Source organism: Herpailurus yagouaroundi, unplaced genomic scaffold (assembly GCF_014898765.1).
Source record: "Herpailurus yagouaroundi ecotype Mexico unplaced genomic scaffold, PumYag 206, whole genome shotgun sequence".
NCBI lineage: Eukaryota > Metazoa > Chordata > Mammalia > Carnivora > Felidae > Herpailurus > Herpailurus yagouaroundi.
The window spans coordinates 8,257,794-8,275,728 of record NW_024412437.1 but is presented as its reverse complement, the minus strand read 5'-3'; the positions used below and the strand labels follow the sequence as shown (position 1 = coordinate 8,275,728).

General features: G+C 52.2%; 1 protein-coding gene across 5 annotated transcripts in view; it reads left to right on the top strand.

The window, feature by feature from the left end:
• SLC39A11 (solute carrier family 39 member 11) overlaps positions 1-17,935 on the top strand; it is a 428,375-nt gene that overhangs the window by 406,701 nt on the left and 3,739 nt on the right. For all 5 annotated transcript variants that reach the window (XM_040452256.1, XM_040452260.1, XM_040452257.1 and 2 more), the window contains one exon: positions 15,156-15,254. In XM_040452256.1, the coding sequence (XP_040308190.1) occupies positions 15,156-15,254 (99 nt within the window). The remainder of the gene's footprint in view (positions 1-15,155; positions 15,255-17,935) is intronic.

Genomic DNA, 17,935 nt, shown 5'->3' with positions numbered 1-17,935 from the left:
TCATGTCAACGCTTTTTTTTAATTTTTAATTTTTAAAAAATTTTTTGTTTATTTGGGGGGGGGGTTATTTTAAGGAGGAATTTAGTGAAGAAATGGGCAGAAGACACGAATAGACACTTTTCCAAAGAAGACATCCAGATGGCCAACAGACACATGAAAAGGTGCTCAACATCACTCATCATCAGGGAAATACAAATCAAAACCACACTGAGATACCACCTCACACCAGTCAGAGTGGCTAAAATTAACAACTCAGGCAACAAAAGATGCTGGAGAGGATGTGGAGAAACGGGAACCCTCTTGCACTGTTGGTGGGAATGCAAACTGGTGCAGCCAGTCTGGAAAACAGTGTGGAGGTTCCTCAAAAAATGAAAAATAGATCTACCCTATGACCCAGCAATAGCACTGCTAGGAATTTACCCAAGGGATATAGGAATGCTGATGCATAGGGGCACTCGTACCCCAATGTTTATAGCAGCACTTTCAACAATAGCCAAGTTATGGAAAGAGCCTAAACGTCCATCAACTGATGAATGGATAAAGAAGATGTGGTTTATATACACCATGGAATACTACTTGGCAATGAGAAAGAAGGAAATCCTGCCATTTGCAGCAACATGGATGGAACTGGAGGGTATTAAGCTAAGTGAAATAAGTCAGTCAGAGAAAGACAGATATCATGTTTTCACTCATATGTGGAACTTGAGAAACTTAGCAGAAGACCATGGTGGGGGAGGGGAAAAATGGTTACAGAGAAGGAGGGAAGCAAACCATAAGAGACTCTTAAATACAGAGAACAAACTGAGGGTGGATGGGGTGGGGGAGGGCAGGAGGGAGGGGGAAATGGGTGATGGGCATTGAGGAGGGCACTCGTTGGGATGAGCACTGGGTGTTGTATGTAAGTAATGAATCACGGGAATCTACCCCCAAAACCAAGAGCACACTTCAATGTTTTTGGTTTTTTTTTTAATCTTATTTTTAAGAGAGAAACAGAGTGTTAGTGGGGAGGAGAGGGGCAAAGAGAGAGGGAGACACAGAATCCGAAGCAGGCCCCAGGCTCTGAGCTGTCAGCACAGAGCCCAACGCAGGGCTCGAACCCCCAAACCGTGAGATCATGACCTGAGCTGAAGTTGGGTGCTCCACCAGCTGAGCCACCGAGGCACACCCTTGACACATTCACTTATACAGTTACTTTCTGTGTCAGGCAAATAATGTTGTAGTTGGTTCCTCTTACAAAAGTATTACAATTTTATTTACAAAAAAAAAAAGGCATTTGAAGGAAAAAAGGTGGGTTGATCTAAAGTGAGAAATCGTGGTGCACATTGTGAGGGTAGGCGGGAGTGACCAGGCCGGGGGGGCCGACCTTTAAGACCTTGGCTGGATGGGATTCCAGGAGACAGAAGACACCCGGCTGGGGGAAGGCAGTCAGAGGAGACCTGAGTGCTCTGGGAGGTTTCCAGGCTTCCTAGGGAGGTGCCCAGCCTGTCGGCATTGACACCCCTCCCAGGGTGGCTTAGCATGTGGAAGCCATGGAGGCAAGGGAGGAGGGCGGGCCATCGAGCATGCTCGCTGTAGCAATGGGGGGGAAGCACAGTGGCGTGTGGACGACTGACTCACTTTGTGTGTATGTGGAGAGGGAGGGGCTCTTTGTGTGTGTGTGTGTGTGTGTGTATAAAACTATTGTTCTCTCCATAGATAGAGAAACATTCACACTCACATAAACACACACGCGTACCTTTCTTCCCCACTGAACCATTTGACATGGCAGGGCTCTTTTTCTGTATGTACTTCAGCTGTATCTTTTAAGGATAAGGACATTCTGATTTTAAAAAGTAGAGGAGGGGCGCCTGGGTGGCTCACTCGTTAAGTGTCCAACTCTTGATTTCCACTAAGATCCTGATCTCATGGTTTGTGAGTTCGAGCCCCACATCAGGCTCTGGGCTGATAGTACAGAACCTGCTAGGGATTCTGTCTCCCTCTCTCTCTGTACCTCCCTCACTTGCTCTCTCCCTCTCTCAAAATAAATAAAAATAAACTTTAAAAAAAAGTTAAAAAGGGGCGCCTGGGTGGCTCAGTGGGTTAAGTGTCTGACTCTTGGTTTTGGCTCAGGTCAAGATCTCCTGGTTTGTGGGTCTGAGCCCCGCCTCAGTCTCTGTGCTGATGGCAAGGAGCCTGCTAGGGATTCTGTCTCCCTCTCTCTGCCCCTCCCCTGCTTGCTCTCTCTCTCTCAAAAATAAATAACACTTAAAAGTTTTTAAATGAAATAAATTAAAAAATAGAGGAAAGGAAATGAACACTATTCATAAAGAAGGTATAATACGCAGTACCTGGCACATAGACTCTCTAAATATTTGATGAATGGAGGCGGGGCGGGGGGGGGCTGGCTGGCTCAGTTAGAAGAGCATGCAACTCTTGATCTTGGGGTCGTGAGTTTTGAGCCCTATTTTGATGGTAGAGATTACTTAAAAAAACTGTAAATATTTGATGAATGACTAAATTTGTATATTAAATTATTTGAGAAGTCTCAGAGCAAAGCAACCTACTTAACTTTGAGGGGAAAAAGGAAGAATAAAGACATTCTGTCACATAACCACAATATGATTTTCCCACCCAGGAAATTCCACACTGGTCTAATGAAATTATCTAGTATGCTGACCCTCTCCAATTTTTGTAATCAGTCCCAAATGTCCTTTATAGATGTGTTTGTGACATTTTATATGTTGGCTTTGGCGTTGCATTTGGCTGTCACATCTTCTTAATCTCCTTTAATGGAAAGCAGTTTCCTGCCTTTCTGTCTTGGATGACAATGATGTTCTTGGACTGGCTGTTTTCGATAGGAAGCAGTGGAGAAGGCAACCTTCTTCATAATCTCCTGTTCACATGGGACGGTTCTGTTTTTTTTTTTTTTTTAATGTTTATTTATTTTTGAGAGAGAGGGAGAGAGAGGGAGCATAAGCAGGGGAGGGGTGGAGAGAGAGGGAGACAGAATCCGAAGCAGGCTCCAGGCTCTGAGCTGTCAGCACAGAGCCCGACGCGGGGCTTGAACTCATGAACCGTGAGATCATGACCTGAGCCAAAGTCAGATGCTTAACTGACTGAGCCACCCGGGTGCCCCAAGAACATTAATATTTGAAACCAGCGGGGTATTTTACAATGTTCGTGATAGGCACCCCCTCTCCAACCCCTGCATTGGAAGATTGGTACCGGACAGCTTCGTGGTGTGAAATATTGCCCTTAATCACAGGTTACCCACCCCCCGCATAAACTGAGAGTACAGGAAGATCCACCCTCACTCTGCAAGGTTTCTGTAGGAGTCGGGGGCGGGGGCAGCACATGTGGGTGAAGTCCTTAAGCTCTAGAATCAGATCTGGAATTTCAGCGACTTGGGGGCTCGTGAGTTTGGGAGAGATATGTCACCCTCTGTAAGCCTCAGCTTCTACATCTCTAAAATGGGTTCATGGCGTTTCTTGTGCCAGAGTAAAATGAGTGGGTTCATCCACAGCACCTGTCTTTGGATCTGGGCAAGGCGGGATCTGCTATTCTTGCCGTGGTTGCCGTTGGCCTGTGATCGGCACCTGCCGCTTCTCGCAAAGGCGGCTCTGACGAGGGTGGCTGCTTCGCCCACCCTCTTGGTGTCATTAGCAGCATGTACACAGCAGCAGACGCAGAACCTTCCAGCTGAGGATTATCCACAGCCCACCTCACTGGCGTGGGCGTCTTGGGCACGCATCTTGCATCGGAACATAGTCGTCCCCCAGCAGCAAAGCTCAGCATCCCCAGCTAGCCAGGACGAGGAAGGAAGAGAGTTCTTTCTTGTTAGATTTCTTTCGAGCGCCCTGCCTGGTTTTCTTCACGTAAGTCTGCACTCAGAGGCAGCGGGCTATGATCTATGGGCCACATGCTTTCAGTGCCGTGAGGCTGGAGAGCCTAAGACAGCGGTCTCATGGATGTCGAGTGTTCTGAGGCTTGGGGAGGTGCTGTTGTTCGGGGGTGAGGGTCCAGGGCTGGGCCATGACTCCCTGGGTCTTGCTCCTGCCTCTTCACCTGCACCTTCAAGTTCCGTAAAGAAGGACGATGAAGGATGACCAGACACCCTAACCCCAACAACGTCTTCACCCATCCTCGTGCACTCCTTGCAAGCCTCCCATGTTGTTTGCGTGACACTCTGACTCCCGTGCACTGCAACGCTTTGAGTTGCAGCTCGAGGCTTCCCATGCTCCAAGTCGTCTTGGCCATCAAGCCATTGACATCACCGGCCGTGCAGTTGGAAGTGGGTAGAACCCCACGTTTCCCTGCACGCCTCTCCCGCACTCCCTGCACTGTGGGTCTTTGCTAGCTGAAGAGAGCGTAGGAAGTTCGGAGCCCCTCAGACTCGTTTCATTTGCAAGGAATATCATTCCTCTTTGTTCCAGGGGGCCCAGGCTGGTTGCCCCACAACGGACTGCATACTGACAGGCGGCTTTCTCCGCCCAGCTGCGGTTATAGCTACATGCAAATCACCCGCGATTTCTCACCAGAGCTCAAAGCTCCCTGTTCGGTTTGCATTAGGCGTGCAGTTCAATTACTCTCCTTGAAGGAGGAGGAGCAGGTGGTGTTCAGCTTTGAACTCCGTCCACATGCCCCAGGGATAAGTGAAGGTATCGTTTGGTCTTAACAAGGGAGCGGGGGGGAAGAAAAATGCCTGTTCTCTAGGTTTTGCATTGGCCAAGAGCCAGGCCGAGAGAGCAGCGTGACCGAGACGGCAGTCGAAGGCTATTGAGAGCTTATGTTATTCAGCAACAGAGCATCGGGCTTCCAGTTCCGTGCCCAGAAGATTGTTTTGCGGGTGGAAAAGAAAGGAGCCTTTCAGCCCCTCTCATTTGGCCTGCACCGCGGTTTTCGCTGAGCACCCGGTTCGGAGTTTCCTCCTGGAGCGATTGGTTTATGCTGTCCAGATGTGCACAATGCGATGGTTTTTGTTTTTCGGCTTTCCAGATGTGCACGGCCGGGAAAACGGGCTTTGGCAAACACGGAGGCCGGTCTCTGCAGCCCCTGAAATCCAGAGAACCCACAATGCTGCCCTTGTGTAGGAATTACAAAGCTTAGGGTCTGGAAAAGAGCTTATGGGTTGCCCGATTCAGCCTCCTTGCTTTAGAGCTGGGGACACCGCGGCCCAGGGAGCTGTGACATGCTCGCTGCTGATTGATTACCTGCGGCTGGCAGCAGGCGAGACCTCGGCCTTGCTGGAACTCACGGCCCGTCTCTCTGCGCATGCCTGTTTCATGGCCGTGTGCACCTGGCACTCTTCTAGTGTTCACCGGGACACCTAGGTGAACAGAGATTCCTAGCGTGTTTCGATGCCGGGTCAGACACAGGGGAAAGAGTGAATCATTTTTCACCTATGAAAAAAAAGTACATTATACAGTAGGTTAGATGGTAGAGATTTCTATCAAAGAAGGAAGAAGAGAAGAAAATTAGGTTTAAAGGGGAATGAGAGCACTGGATGGTTTGCAATTTTAGATAAGGGGAGGAGGGAGATTTCACTGAGGAGGTGACTACCTTACAACTGCTGAATAACAAAAATAGCTCAAAGTTTGGTGGCTCAAACCAATAAACATTAGCTCATGTTTTTTTGTGGGTTAGGAATTGGAGAGTGGCTTTGCTGAGTAGTCCCTGCTCCGTGTCCCTCTTGAGATTGCAATCAGGAAGTCAGCTGGGGCTGCTCTCATCTGAAGGCTGGACTGGGCTGGAGGACCTGCTTCCAAGATGGCAGACCACATGGCTGCTGGCTGGAGGCCCCCTTGTCACATGCGTGCCTCCATGTGGCTGCTTTTGAGGGTCTTACGACATGGCAGCTGGCTTCCCCCAGAGCTAGTGATCGAGAGAGACAGATGAAAGCCACAAAGTCTTTTGTGACCTAAGCCTTGGAAAAGTCATATAGCCCAGTCTGGAAAGAGGTGAAGAAGTGAGCCACAGATACCCAAGGAGGAATATTCCAGTAGAAATGCCCAAAGCTGGAGAGAGAGAAGGGCAGAGAGAAAGGCTGAACAGATAGAGTAGAAAAAGCCAGGGAAGAAGAATAGAGGAGGTCAGAGAGAAGACAAAGGGTGGGGACATGTATGTCACAGCAAGCTAGGAGAAGGGCTTGGGTGCTGCCTCTGGGTGAACTGGGTAGCCACAGCAATTTTGAGCCAAGGAGCAGCGTAAGCAGGTGTAGTAGGTGTGGCGAGAACAGACTGGAGGGGTAGGGAGAGAAGCAAGGGGACCAGTTAGAACACTGCCACCGTAAACCACGCAGGAGATGGTGGCAGTTCCCACCTGGGTGCAGCCGTGGAGGAGGGAGGAAGTGCCTGGATCCACATAGGCTTGGAGTATAGATCTACAGGTTTCTCTATCGGGTTATGGGTGAGGAGTGAGAGTAGCCAAGAATGACATCAAGGTTTGTGGTCTTCGTTCCCTGAAGCCGTCACTGGCCACTTTTTCTCCCTGCTTTCTGTGGTTTTATATGAAGAGATGGCTTATGGGAAAGGCTTGGAACCCAGCACCGTTTGCCTTATTGCTGTGACCCGCGCTGTGTCCTACGGTTTATCGTTCGCCCTTTGTGGGACCTTGGTTATTACTGTCTACAAAATGGAAAATAAACTTCTACTCCTCAAGTGAAAGAAAGAATACATGTTCATAAAGGCACTTAAAGCTCTTTAGAAGAAACTACTAAAGTGCTGGAAAATTTTTTAATGGTTTGTAATGGTATTTTTCATGCTGGAGAACAGAATGTTTTTGTGGCACGTCCTCCCCTCCAATGTTGATCCTGCAGATGGAATGACTGATGCAGGCAGTGGATAAGAAAATGGGGTGAATCATGGCAGGGGGATAAACTCTTGTGTTCTAGGAAAGGCCTGACACCAAGCTCCAAACCTATGGCCCCGGGGAAGCCAGCTTCATGCCAAGTTTGCAAAGTGTTCATCACCCATAACCCTCCCAGGATCCTCCAGCAGGGTACCTAAACTATTCACAGAATGTCCCCAAGCAGGCATGACTAGGCTGAGCCATTGGAAGCGAAGACAGTGGATCCTCATGGGGCTGGAGCAGGGGGAGCAGGGAGCCCGGGGTTGGAGGCTCCTGGGGTGCTCATCATGTTCTGTTTCTTCATCTGGGTGGGGAGTTCATGATGACCATCAAGTTTCTGAAAATTCATCAAGCAGAACACTTATTGTATGTGCTCTTCTCTGCATGTACATTCAGCTGCAATAAATTGTCTTTATTAAAAGGCAGTGAGTGGGGCGCCTGGGTGGCGCAGTCGGTTAAGCGTCCGACTTCAGCCAGGTCACGATCTTGCGGTCCGTGAGTTCGAGCCCCGCATCGGGCTCTGGGCTGATGGCTCGGAGCCTGGAGCCTGTTTCCGATTCTGTGTCTCCTTCTCTCTGCCCCTCCCCCGTTCATGCTCTGTCTCTCTCTGTCCCCAAAATAAATAAACGTTGAAAAAAAAAATTAAAAAAAAATTATTTTAAAAAATAAAAGGCAGTGAGTGTGGGGGGGACACCTGGGTGGCTCAGTCAGTTAAGCACCCGACTCTTGGTTTTGGCTCAGGTCATGTTCTCACAGTTCCATGAGTTTGAGCCCCACGGCAGGCTCCACGCTAATGGTGTGGAGCCAGCTTGGGATTCTCTCTCTCCCTCTCCTTCTGCCTCTCTCTCAGTCTCTCTCAAAATAAATAAGTAAGCTTAAAATAAAAAAGGCAATGAGGAGTTTTCTTGTCCCCACCCGGGACCTGAATTCCTACCTTGAGAGCATCTACATTCTCTACTAAAATGCACTGGTCTTTTTTTTTTTTAATGGATTTTATTTTTATTTTTTAGAGAGCACGAGAGGGAGAGGGTCAGAGCGAGAGAGAGAGCGAGAGCGAGAGCGAGAGCGAGAGAGAGAGAGAGAGAGAGAGAGAGAGAAAGAATCTCAAGCAGACTCCATGCTCAGTGCAGAGCCCGATGCACGGCTCGATCGTACGACCCAGGGATCAAGACCTCAGCCGAAATCAAGAGTCGGAAGTTCAACCAGCTGAGCAGCTCAGGCGCCCCCAAATGCACTGTTTTAAAAAATCAATTACTTTAAAGGAGAACCCACCAATAAGTTGTTGCTATTGGCCTCTGACACCTCCCATCAATTAGTAGGTGAGAGAAGGCATAGCTGGGCTTTGTCTGTTTGGGGACTCTATGTGATTAGAAGCACACAACATTCACGATTTGTATCTAGTTTTTCTCTTTTTTTCTCACTCAGAATTTTGCCTCTGAGATGCGTCATACTGTTGCACGTAGTTATAGGTCATTCATTCTCGTTGCTGTATGCCATTGCACGGTGTGACCGGAAGGCTGTTTCTTTATTCGCTCAGTCTTTGATGGGCGTTTGCTGAGTTTTCGGTTTGGGGCTGTTACTGATAGAACCTAGTAGCCTTTTTATGAATACGTAAGCACATTACTCTTGGGTACATAGCCCCAGGTGCTTTTTAAGTCTCACGAGGCAGCCTTGCACCTGGCCTGTGCATAGAGCTGATTTATTTGCCAGGAGACATGGCAGGTGAAGATCCCCGGGGTGTCCCTGGGGGAGCGAGAGATTCCCCGCCTCCCCCCACCCCACCCCCAAATCTCGGAGGCTTCTCTGCTTTCCTGCAAGGAGAGGTGCGCAGTGGTGGCCCGAGTCACCCCTGTACGCCTCCCTGCCTTGTGGCTTGCTTCCTGGGGCTCTTCCCCGCCCTCTCTGCGAAGGTCGGCAGACTTTAAGGGAAAGGATGGGTCATCCCCGCTTTCCAGCCTGTGGCAGTAAAGCCTCCCAAAACTGTAAGAAGGGGGTGGGGAAGATCCCTTTCGTGCTAAACCAGCTCCGCGGAGTGGGTAGGGCCCAGCAGCCCCGAGGGGAGCCTCCAGCCCCTACCCATCTGCAGGCTCATCAAACACCTCAGCCGGCAGCCCGAGTGGGAAGCTGGTGATGTCACCGCCGAGCCTGAACAGTCAGGCCTTTCAGGGCAGGACGATAACAATCAACACGGTGTGTGAGGGCCTGCCACGCAAGAACACACACGCTCACGGCACAGGGGAGGATCTGCAAGAGCCCGGGTGAAGCGGGGCTTGTCAGGAATATGCTGTTCTTTCATAACCAGCAGCGCAGAGGTCATAGCCTGGAGAGCAGGCTGCCCTCGCACCTGCCAACTCCCAGAGGAACCCGTGACGCTCCCTCCCACCTCCCCGGGGACCCCTCGCCTCCAACCCCAGCCCTAAACCCGCCACGGAGCAATAATCTGCGCGTGGGGTTCCAGCAGGAATGCCTCGTCGCACAACTCCAGAAGGGTGCCGGTCACAGAGCACACGACGCGCACAGCAGGTCCACGACTCCGAGGCCCCAAAGCTACTGCCTTAGGAATGCAGGAGCAGAGGCCCCATCATTGCCCAGTGTCACTTCTACCTTGAATCCCAGGAGTCTGTCCCGCCACAGCTAAGTTCCCTGAAAGACTCAACTCCACTGAACCAAGAAATTCTCAAATAACATGGATGGGGTCGGATGTTGTCCTTTGCTTGGTCTGAGCAATGTTTTCTGACGTTCAGATACTTGCTGAGGAAGAAACCTAAGCAGTGGTTGTCAAGCAGGGACCACTCAGCACCCCCCCCCCCCCACCCCCCGCCCCAGAAGACTTTCTGCAGAGTCTGGAGACATTTTTGGTTGTCAGGACTGGGAGGGTACGGCTGGAATCTAGTGGGAAGAGGCCGGAGATGCTGTTAAACCTCCCACCATGCCCAGGACAGACCCTACAGCAAAGAGTGACCTGGCCTAACATGTTCGTAGTGGTGAGGTTAAGAAGCCGTGCCGTGGATGAGACGTTCCAACCCCGTTAACTCTGGGGGTCTCTGGTTAACACCTCTTCCATCAGGTCTGGTGTCCTTGCCTCCAGATCGCCCCAAATCGCAGATCACCACTGAGTGGGCATACGGCATCACCTGCTCGTCTGCTGGGGACGTGAGCCCAGGTGACCATCTCTATCCAAGATGGTGTGATGGGTCTGCGTGAGGCTCAGAGGACCCGAAGTATATGACCACTGTCACTTCGTGGCCGGGTGACCTTGGGGATGGCCGCTCGTGCATCAGTTTCCCCGTCTGTAAAATGGGGATAGGAAGGGTAGAAAACACTTAACAAGGTAGTTGAGGTTAATTGTGTTGCTACGTGTAATAAAACACCCACAACCACGCCTCCCATTTTATCACCTTCAATAAATGGCAGGGATGATTGTCATTATCTTTATTCCAGCCAGGGGACCTTAGGCTCCCGTGATGGGCATGGTAAGCGGAGATGAGACGCGAGCTGATTTCGGGGGCGGGCTGTTGCCATGGGGAATGTGCGCCCTGTGCTTAGTGCTGCTGCCCTTGCTGAAAACTTTCCCCAAGTTCAAGGCCTGAGATAATTAAGTGGCAGGTTTGAGTGGAGACCACCAATACACAAGTTTCGAGGGAACGCCTCCAAAGGTGGGCTGGAGGCCCCTGGGGCGCAACTCCACACCTGGCCTTGGGAAGACTGGGGTGCAGCTGGGCCGGGGCACTGAGCACTCAGCACTGAGCAGACTCAGCAGACTGTGACGCTTTCTTGTGCGCAGGAACGGTACAAGATGGGTGTCTAGGACACCAGCGCCCGCATGCCCGCGCGTGTGTGTGTGTGTGTGTAGGCTTTGAACTGGGGAAGGGGTGAGCCACCTCACTCCTACGCTTGCTCAGTTCCTTCTTCCCTTGGGACACGCGTCTCCCCATCTCTCTCTGTTGATTAAAAGGATCCCTGTCCTTCAAAGTCCGTCTTGAATGTCACCTTCTGTCTCGGATCATCTTCTTCTGCGGGAATCGTCCTCCCCTCACACTTTGTGCTGCTCTTCTGGCTTTGAGCCAGTTCCGTGCCGTCCTGTCCTTTGTAGGCAGGTGTTTTGCCCTCTCTTTGATCGCAGACTCCTTGAAGATCGAGGGGGGCCCTTCCTACCATCTTTCTTCGTATGTGACCTGAGCTCTCACACATGGCCAGCGCGCAGTGGTGGATTCTGGAGGCGCCCTTGAAAGGGGGCTCCCTGCTGGCCGACGGTTGCTATTTCTGGCCTTGGTTCCGACCAGGAGGTCACAGAATCAAGACGGTTGAGGAGCATGAGCCCGAGAAGAAGTTTCACGTGAGGCTGGGAAGGTCACCAGGCGCTGGGGAGCAGCAGAGCCCGAATGCCGCCTTGTTCGGGAACCTCGGGCAATTGGAACAGTAGGACCGTTCGAGGAGCCCCAGCTCTGGGCTGTGTGCTGTGATTGGCACTTCATAGCAACTGTCCACAGAAGAACCCCGAAAATGGGGCATTTATGCCCCTTTTGTGGAAAAGCGAAGGCCGAGTTTCCTATAGCTTGCGCTGGGTCACAGTGGTGCACTTGGGGGGTCCCACCGGGTCTGTCAGGCAAACCTACTATCTGTCACACCACCTCTCTGTGCCTTGGTTTCTCCCTTAACCATGAAGGTGTTGGACAAGGGACCTCCAAAGGCCTCTGCAGCCAAGTGTTCTCTGGCTTTTACTCTGGGGGCTGAGTGGGAGGAGGACGCAGGAGATGAGAAGGCAGGCCTGGGGTGGGGGGCAACGGGATCGGGCTTCTAAGAAGAAGCAGCAACAGCTGCCCAGGGGGATGGCCTTTCTTCCTGTCGCTCACCTCTCAGGAAGATAAGGGCAAGGAGGGCCCTTCTGACAGCAGCCTGGACGGCCAGCGTTGCACCTGACAGGCCCCGGCCCTCCTCCACTTACTCTCTCCTCCCCACCCCTGCTCTCCCCATGGATGTCCTTTCCCTGCCCTTCTCTCCCCTCCCTTGCGAGTCCCAGTCAGACACAGATGACGGGTCACCGTGGGGCTTGGCTTGACCCTGAGACAAAGGGGTGCCGTCAGGGGACAGCCTGTGGTTTCTTTTCTTAATGAGCCCTTCGTCCCCACCTCCTTCTCCCTGCCGCTAATTTGCTGCGGTCCAGATTAGTGGCGGGGTCTTTGTGCTTCCTCTGGGAAGAACAAAACACAGGACACGGCAGCCTCACGGTCTTGGGAAGGACAAGGTTTGGGTTTCTCCCCTTGCTTTTCAAATCTGTTGGGAACCTTCATAGCCCATCCTGGAAAGGAACCCTCTCATCTGGGCTTTCCCTGCCCAAAGTGGGATGAAGGGGGGATGGCCCCCCAGGCCCCGCTACCTGGAGAGGCGGCAGGAAGGGCCCAGGCTCTCGCGTGGAGCCAGGGAGAGCACAGTAGGGCTGCAAGAGGAGTGAGCGTCTGGGGCTTCCTTCCTGGCAGACCGCCCTTTCCCCCTCACTCATGGGGCTCCATCCTGCTGATCTCAGCCCCCACGGCTAAGGCAGCTCCAAGCTTGCCCATCCAAGGGACCAGCCCTGCCAGCCTGAGCCCCTGCTCCCCCTCTCCTCGTTTGCCCTGGGCACCTGGGAGCCACCCTCTTCTGTCACTGCTGTTGCTACTCCTGTCGCCCCAGCAACCCTCCACTTTGATGCTTCTGTTCTCTGTTCTTCCATTCTGAGCCCCTCCAGGACTCCCCCGTTCAGGTTGTATGCACAGGAAGCATCCAGGCTGCTGGCCACCTGGTGCATTCACAAGGAGCCGCTGGTGTCCTCAGCTCCCACGTGGGGCCACCCCGGTGACACTTCTCAGCTGAGTGTCAGGATAGCAGGAAGGGGTCTCCTGGGCCGGAGGTGGGCGTGGCGACGAGCCTCATCCTCACCCAATTTGGTGATGTCTTAGGTCACGGGTTCGCAACACTGCGGGCGCGTTCTTCAAGTCTGCGGATCTGGAGCCCGACACCATAGCGGTCAATTGCGGCCTCCGAGGGTGGGCCCGGGCATCGGCATTTCGGCCAGGGCTGGGAGCTCTGGATTTTTTAATTCAGTCCTGAGCTGACGCAAATGATGAAGTGGTACTACAGAGGGTGTGGAGGGGACTGAGCCCTTCCATGGGGTCCCCCCCACCTAGCTGACATCTTACAGATTCAGGGCATACGGCGGAGCAGGGAACACGGTTGGCTAGTGTGTGTGTGTGTGTGTGTGTGTGTGTGTGTGTGTGTGAAGAACAGAACCAAGTTGGGAAGGGATGTGTATAAAGATGGGAAGGGCAGAGACTCTGTGGTCCGACCCTTGCGGGGGGGTGAAGGGGCCCAGGAGCACTCAGGAGAGATCTGGTGATCTCCCAGAAAGGTGGTGCCCTGCTGAGGACGGCCTGGCAGGTCTCAGAGGGTGTAGCACCTGGTTGGGCTGGGAGCCCCATGTCAGAGTCAGGGCAGGGCGGAGGTGATGTGGCTTGCCAGGGATAGAAGAATGGGGTTTCTGTGCTGCTTATCAGGATGGTGGCTGCTGGACAGGATGTGGAGGAGGCTCCCACAGCCCGCCTGGCGGATGGCTGCAGTCAGTGCTGCGTCATGGTGAGGACTTTGGCCGGGCAGCCCCACCTCTGACTTGCTGGTGACATGGGGCTAGCAACTCTGGGGTTAGGCTGGGGGTAAGTCATGTGCCTACCTGTGAACGGGGTGTGGGGGGGCAGGCGATGCTGTTTCTACGTCAGACAAGGGACTCGAGATCTGGTCAGACACTTTGACCTTCCTCGTTGAAAGAAACCTTAGATTCAGGTCAAGAAAGCTGGTTGTATTCACTTATCCATTCGATGGCGGGGAGGGGATGCTGAAAAAGTGTGGGGGAAAGAAGGGACCACCACTTTGAGGGTCTGTTTGAGAAGACAGGACAGGGGCTCATGAAATACTGGCAAGATGATATTGGCAAATGAAACCTTAAGGTTCATTTCTTCCACAGAAATATATTTTACATGTCCCTTGCTCCTGAAGTAGGAGCTCAGGGTCAGTGTGGGCTATGACAGTGATAGCAGAAGCCTCTAGAGCCCAGGGCTCTCTGCCCTGATCCAAGATCCAAGAGGTGAGAAGTGAGACTCCCATTTTTTTAAGTCTTTCTTTTTCTTTCTTTCTTTCTTTCTTTCTTTCTTTCTTTCTTTCTTTCTTTTTTCTTTTCTTTATTCTTTCTTTTTTCTTTCTTTTCTTTCTTCTTTCTTTTTTCTTCTTTCTTTCTTTCTTTCTTTCTTTCTTTCTTTCTTTCTCCCTTCCTTCCTTCCTTCCTTCCTTCCTTCCTTCCTTCCTTCCTTCCTTCCTTCTTTCTGTGGGAAAGGGCAGAGAGAATCCCAAGCAGTCTCTACCCTGTCAACACAGAGCCTGATGCGGGGCTCAAACTCACGAACTGTGAGATCATGACCTGCGCTGAAACCGAGTCAGATGCTTAGCTGACTGAGCCACCCAGGCGCCCTGAGAAGTGAGACTCTTGACTCTGATCCCAAGCCCAGCCCCCAAGGCCAGCCTTTTTTCACCCTCCGCAGATAGCAGGACAGTTTGCCCCTGAGCCTGACCAGTGACCACAGCACAGCCCCTCCCCCCTGCCGCCACCCACAGGAGCAGAGGAGAGAGGATCTCAGTGAGCACCACAGGGGCCCAAAGAAGCGTGGTGCCAGTGCCGGACCCACAGAGAGTCGGCGTGGAAGCCAAGCCCAGGAGACCTGTGTCCCTGTTGGATTCTATTTGGCACCTCCCCGCCCCATTTCCGAGGTTGCCTCTCAGTAAAATGCGATGTATCTGTCTCCAAGCCAGAAGGGAATGGAGACCCAAAGGTACTGAGCACCTCACATGTGCTGGGAACTGTACAGGCATGAGGTCATTGGGCCACACGGCAGTCGGCCATCCTTCGTAGGAGATGTTACCATCCCCACGTAAGCCCGTCTGTGGTATTCATAATGCTCTGAGACCTACAAAGTCAAATGATTTGCACAAAGTTATACGGCTGAGTGGCAGAGCATGGGTGGTCCTAATGTCCAGCCAGCATGCTCTCTGCTTACTGTAGCGCCATAAAGATCCAGTGACCCTGGGGACCAGGAGCAGCACCAAGGGGTGGACGGTCTGTATCAGCCCTTTCTCCTTGCGTCCTGCACCTGCACCTATGCCCTAACCTTGCTCTTTCCTCCACCTGGCACAGGTCTCACCTGGATCTCTGACACCAAAGGGCATCGTTGGGCCTAGGCGAGGGGGTCCTGCGTGTGTGGGTGCTCAGTTTTAGACGGTTGCCTCCATGTGTCTTCTTGGTCTTTCAGGAATTTAGCCATTGGAATCGGGATCCAGAATTTCCCGGAGGGCCTCGCTGTCAGCCTCCCCCTGCGTGGGGCTGGCTTCTCCCCCTGGAGAGCCTTCTGGTAAGTGCTCCGAGAGTGTCAGCTGTCAGAGGCCAGGGTCATGTCTGACGTAAAGTCAGAGCAGTCCTCTGTATGGGCTTCCTTCTTCAAGAACCATCTCTTCTGTCCCGGAAGTGTCTCTGGAGCTTCTGGTCAAACGCCAACAGTCTGTTTGAGTCCTGAGCCCTCAAGGGTGGGAGGAAGCTCAAGAAACTCATCTCTTGACCTTCAGCCTTTACATAAACCAGCTCAAATCGCCAGGTTTCCTATTTCAAAATGTTTCCATTATAGCCACGCCATGCCCATTCAGTGTTAGGGCTCTTTCCCCTCCAGTAGGAAGTAAACCAATGTCTACCCTAAATATCACATGCCTTTGCTGAGGCCCATCTGACCACAGCCCGTCTCCAAGAGTCACACACTAGCCCCTGTCACAATCCTTGTCACTATGAAGGCCAGGATCGTGTCCATAGGAGATGATGCCCTACTGTACTCAGACTTTGTGTTTTCATGGGCTCCAGAGGCCTTTCTAGTCTCTTCCTTAATTTTACCTTCTCAGTGACACATAAGGTGAGTCCTCAGTTTTCAGAGGAGAGAACTGTGGCCTTGAATGTCAGGTGACTGGTTTCAGTGGTGGTGACTCCAAGACCAGAAGTTTAATCTTCTGTCCCTCAGCTCAGAACTCTGAGCCTCAGAATACTTCTCTGTTCAAGCAATCACTGCTCTAGAATGTATGGTGAGGGCATTTAAAAAGACTGCTAATAACAACAATTTAAAAATGCCTTCCATTTTATGGGGCCTTATGACTTACAAGTTCTTACACATACTTAAATTATCTGATTTCCCCCCTCCTGTCTCTTTCTCCATTGCCGAAGTCTACGGAATAGAGGCCTAGGTGCGGGCAGGGCATCATGGCCTTAGAGATTTGATTCAAATGTGAGTTCTGGGAGCCCAGTAGCTGTGACTGCTTTTTTTCATATGGGAGGGGCACCCCGGACAGGAGGTGAGGGACCCTGAGCTTAAACTTTTTTTCTTCTTGCTCCAGTCTGGGCCTGACGTCCAGCTCACTTTTTCCCCAAGTGACAAAGCCAAGCCAGGAATTGTACCCGCAGCACAGAGCTACAAAGTCGGCCGACCCGTGCACAGGGCACAGGTCAGGCAGCAGTGGCCCCTTACAGGGTTCTGCAGCCCAGACAGTGTTTCCCCCATGCCCACTGCCTGCCCCTGGCCAGGGAGAAGCAGAGAAGCGGGGGGCAGGGCGGGGGTGGAGTTCACAGCCCTGTCCTGTCACTGGGGAGGCACGCTGGGCGGGGAAGTGCCCCAGTGCACCTCTGGGTTTCTTGCCCCCATTTTACAGATGGAGAGATTGAGGCTCACAGGCAGTATATCTTGCCAAATGCCCACAGCAAGGGATAGTGGGAAAGATATCCCAGCTCCCTTGTCTAGTGGTGTCCAACCCATATCAGGTGGTGACTTTTGCTCCGCTATGGGGAGCAGGTGCCAGCTCATCTGCTGTCTGCATTCTCAGCACTCACCTGGGCTACTGTTTTACTCAGGGCTCATATGATTTCAAGCAACAGAGACCCACTCTCACTAGCTCAAATAAAGGGAACTATTTGGGGCGCCTGGGTGGCGCAGTCGGTTAAGCGTCCGACTTCAGCCAGGTCACGATCTCGCGGTCCGTGAGTTCGAGCCCCGCGTCAGGCTCTGGGCTGACGGCTCGGAGCCTGGAGCCTGTTTCCGATTCTGTGTCTCCCTCTCTCTCTGCCCCTCCCCCGTTCATGCTCTGTCTCTCTCTGTCCCCAAAATAAATAAAAACGTTGAGGAAAAAAAATTAAAAAAAAAAAAAAGGGAATTATTTATATTTTTTATCGTGAAAGAGAGTGTGCGTGTGCACAAGTGGAGGAGGGGCAAAGAGAGAGGGAGAGGGAGAGAATTTCAGGCAGAACCCACCACAGGGCTCGATCCCATGAACCATAAGGTCATGACTGGAACTTGTTTTTGAGAATGGAGTAGAGCAAGGACCTCAGCTAAAGACCACGGCCCCCATTGTGCACCTCCCAGCGACTGGCCTCACTACAGTCTTGGGTGGGGAGGCTCACCTCCCTTTCTCGTGGACCTGAACCGGGCCAGGCCTCCTGGAGCCGGCACCCTTCACAGCCCGGGTGGAGGACCTGTCCCCATGGACCACCCCCTTCTCTACACTTCGCGTCTGGCACGGCAGCATAAGTAGCCAGACGCCCTCTTTAAGGGTACAGTTGGGGAGACGTTGGGCGTCCATCACTGGGAGAAAGAAATGAAGAGTTGGACGCTTAACCGACTGAGCCACCCAGGTGCCCCAGGGACTTAAAAAAAAATTTTTTTTTTTTTAAATGTTTATTTATTTTTGAGAGAGTCAGAGACAAAGACAGAGTGCGAGCAGGGCAGGGGCCGAGAGAGAGAGGAAGACACAGAATCGGAACCAGGCTCCAGGCTCTGAGCTGTCAGCACAGAGCCTGATGCGGGGCTCGAACTCACGGACCGTGAGATCATGACCTGAGCTGAAGTTGGACGCTTAATCCACTGAGCTGCCCAGGCCTGCCCCCTGCCGCCGCCAACCGAGGGATTTTTTTTTTTTTTTTTTAAAGAAGAAATCTCAGCTTAATTCAGGATGGGGGTAGTGGGGAGAGGCCATCAGTATACACCTAGCCAGGTAGGTCCACATC